This window comes from Cervus canadensis, chromosome 33, assembly GCF_019320065.1.
Source record: "Cervus canadensis isolate Bull #8, Minnesota chromosome 33, ASM1932006v1, whole genome shotgun sequence".
Taxonomy (NCBI): domain Eukaryota; kingdom Metazoa; phylum Chordata; class Mammalia; order Artiodactyla; family Cervidae; genus Cervus; species Cervus canadensis.
In genome coordinates, this window is record NC_057418.1 from 12,570,469 (window position 1) to 12,574,001 (window position 3,533).

Below are 3,533 nucleotides of genomic sequence, written 5' to 3' on the forward strand. Positions count from 1 at the left end.
TCAGGGCATGCTTGAGAAGGAACATCTTGTGAAGACTCTTAATTTGACCTTTGCATCAACCTTGCTGAGTAAATTTTAAATATTGTAAGAGAAAAAAATAGAAAACCTCAAGGTGGAATTCCAGCCCCCTCAAGCCAGAAAATGTGTGCCTGTCTTTAGTACTTTTGCTGAGAAATAAAATTCGTCACTAGAGATAAAGGTAGATTTATATTTTAATGCCATCCTCATCAATCTCCCAGTATTTTATTCCAGTGTACCTCCATTTAAGTAGTTGAATCAGGTATAACCAGAAACACTTGATTTCCCCCTCCCACCCTGTGAAATAATATTTGTAACGTTTAGTATTACAAACCTAACTCTGGAGTACACTTGAAGATGATGGCAATTAAGAAAAAAAAAAAAATTGCTCTTTGACAACTTTGCAGCTTTTGATTAAACCACACCAAGAGGCATGTTACAGTGATAACAATGAAGCATTATGCCAATTATGTTAAATCCTGCTCTCCACTTTAAGCTCATCATGACCTGTTTTAGTGTCCTGTAATTTATCCTTTGGAATGCTGACTCTCCTCAGTAGTGTTCAAGAGGAAAAAACAAAGCCACCAAAGGGAATAACCACCCCCAAATGACTTCTAGAAACAAGTATTTCTTAACTTTTTATTGACATTGGCAAATTAAAATAGAATAAATTAACAAGTATTTTTTCAAAAAAATGTTTTGTACAAAAATACTGTCAAAATTTCCTAAAAAGCTTTCAACACAGTAGTATCTTTTCATGTACTGAATATAACTATTAGCACAGTGTCAAAAATGTTGAAGACAGAAACAAAATAAAAAATCTGTGAAATGTTTGCCACTGACGACATTCCACACCCTATTATTGTCTGTACATATGGGGGAGGGGGACAGCCACCTTGAAAGTGAACAGTTACGACTTTTCCTGATCCAGAATGGTTTGGCCCACATCTGTTTAATCTTCCAGTTAAGCATATTTTAAAAATTAGTCTGTACTCAAATGCATAGTTAAAAATATGAAGCGAGATGGCAGAGTTTGTGCAGTAATATCTGCCCTTCAAAGTTCATGCAACCAACTAATGCAATTTTTCCTTTTCCTTGTAAATCTGAATGCAGTTCAGTCATTTGAAACCATCTACAAAATCCACAAGATTAAGCAGTTTGCCAAGATTAATATCTAACAGTTGAGCACTGGGGAAAGTGAGGAAATAAGGAGTAAAAACAAACAACAAAAAAGACCCAAGTTAGCTAGGTATTTCAACTACATAAGGGAGGTGAATGTCCAGGCTACAAAAACGAAACAAAAACAGAAAAAAAAAAAAAAAAAGTGGCAGCAATTTTTTAAACCAATTTGTACAAGTTTATAGTTTACTTTGTTTCCAAGTTCTCAAACCTTTCACGCTCTGAAAGTGAGATACTGTGTCTAAAGGGAATGTTTTTTTAATTCACACCGAAGAAGTTGGGGGATTTGATTTTTTTCCGCCGGGGTTTCGATCGAGTCAACAGCTTACTCTGCTGGGCTGTTGTTTGCACACGAAGTCCGTCATAAAATCAAACTCGTTTTGCCCCAGCCAGAGTTCGGGCAGCTCCTTGATGCGGTCCAAACCCATTTCTATCACTAAGGACATGAGCACTTCCTCGTCGATGAAATCAGTGTCTATGACATTGGGCGGCAGCACTGCAGCGGGGACGTGGGCCACGGAGGCGGGCATGTTGCTGCTGCTGCCGCCGCCGCTGCCGCTATTGGCGCTGCCCGCGCCGCCGCCCGAAGTGCCCGCGGAGCCGCCGGGGGTGCTGCTGCCGCCCGAGCCGCCGGGGGTGCTGCTGCCGCCGCTGTGCTTGGGGTTGCAATCTCGGAAGTGCTGGTTTGTCCCGTTCATCTGGTGGCCCGCAGCAGGGTGCAAATCCGGCATGTAGTGGTTGTGGGGGTAGGGGTGATGGTTGAAATACTGGTTGTTGAGCTTCTGCAGCTGCATGCTGGCTGGCAGGGAGCCTCCCTGGCTGGCCACCGGGGGGCCCATGAACTGGGAGTTGTTAAACCTGGCCGCGGGGGCCAGCGCGCTCGGGGGGTGCCCTCCGTTTACAGTCCCCGGCCCCATCGCGTGCCTGATGCCGCTCGAGGCATTCATGTTGCTCGCGCCGTAGTGTATGTGCTCGCCCATCAGGGCGTTGAAGGCGTGTTGGGGCTGCTGCTGCTGGTGATGATGGGGGCTCGGGAACTGCCCCATACCCATGCGGTGGGCAGGGTGGTGGTGCAGCCCGTTGGTGCCGTCGGGGAAGCGCCCGTGGTTCATGGCCATCATATGGTCTGCCATTTCCAGTCCTGCAAGTGAAAAGGGCAGACGGTAAGACCCGAGTCACACGTGTCGCCCACCACGGCGCACCCCACTTTTCCTCTCCTCTGGCTCCCAGGTTCATCCGACGCGCTTAAGCTGCGAATCCTCATCCCGAGGATCCCACTAGGAGTCTGTGCACCCGGGCTGCCCACCAAGGAAGACCTGCCATCCACAACAGAAGATCTGCGCGCTGCACAAACAGCTCTTTCCCCTGCGATCCGGCGGGGGACCCAAGCCCACACCCCCCTCTGGCTCCCCGAAGTCGCCTAATAAAGGAAGTGCCCCATAGCCCAGCCGCGAACTTCAGGCATTAAATCAGCCCTCCTCATCCTGTTGTTGCACATCCTGTTGTTATTCCCCAGCTCCGCCTCGCGCTCTTCCTCCGGGCAAACCCAGCCCTCGGAGGACTGGCCTGGCAGGAGCCCCAGCCAGCTTCGCCCGCCGCACTTACCTTCCGTCCTTGCGATTTCTGCTCTGAAGACCGAGGGCGGGATCGTCGGGTCCAGGACCGGCTCAGCAGCGCATAGAGGGGGTCTTCCTGGCGTGCAAGGCGCTCGCAGTCGCGAAGTCGGCGCCGAAGTCTTGCAGCAGTCGCTGGGGCAGGATCGGAGCCGTTCCCTTTTATTTCCCCTCTGCTGCACTCACAGCTCGGCAAGACCGCCCGGCAGCTGCCAACAATGAGCTGTGTTTCTTAGGGCTTTGGCCACAGTTAATATAAGGGATTTCAGGAAGGGCGGAGCGAGAGCCTCCCCGGCGGGCGGCGGGCAAACGCGGATTCCGGAACATCAGGCACGCGGGACTGGGCTGGGCAGCCGCGTCCCCGCGGCCGGAGGCACGTGCGCAGAGCCTGCGGGCCCAGGCGCCGCCCCGCTGCCCCCCGATTCTGGTTTCTTCCCGGCCCACAAATACCAGGCCAGACCGCCCCCGGCGCAGAAAGTCCTCCCTGGACGCTCAGCCCGAAGGTAGCGCCCGCCGCGAGAGAAACTAGGAAAACTCACCGCCCCCCTCTGGCCGAATCCCCACTTTGAGCTCACCTAGCGACCTGGGCTGCCTTCTGCGGGAAAACAGGGTTCACACAGCGCCCCCTGTTTAGTGCCTTTCTGCCTCCTCGGCTTTGCAAAAGCCTACCCAGCTTGCAAAGCAGGGCTGTGTTTACCCGAGTGGGTTTTTAAGACCCGGGCA

At 51.3% G+C, this 3,533-nt stretch overlaps 1 protein-coding gene across 1 annotated transcript; it reads right to left on the reverse strand.

The window, feature by feature from the left end:
* Positions 1-643: 643 nt before the first annotated feature.
* CITED2 (Cbp/p300 interacting transactivator with Glu/Asp rich carboxy-terminal domain 2) lies at positions 644-3,044 on the reverse strand. The gene is made up of 2 exons (XM_043457282.1): positions 2,803-3,044; positions 644-2,338 (listed from the first exon to the last, which is right to left on the reverse strand). Exon 2 carries the CDS (start codon positions 2,328-2,330, stop codon positions 1,515-1,517), a length of 816 nt encoding a protein of 271 aa, XP_043313217.1. The 5' UTR covers positions 2,331-2,338; positions 2,803-3,044; the 3' UTR covers positions 644-1,514.
* Positions 3,045-3,533: the final 489 nt, after the last annotated feature.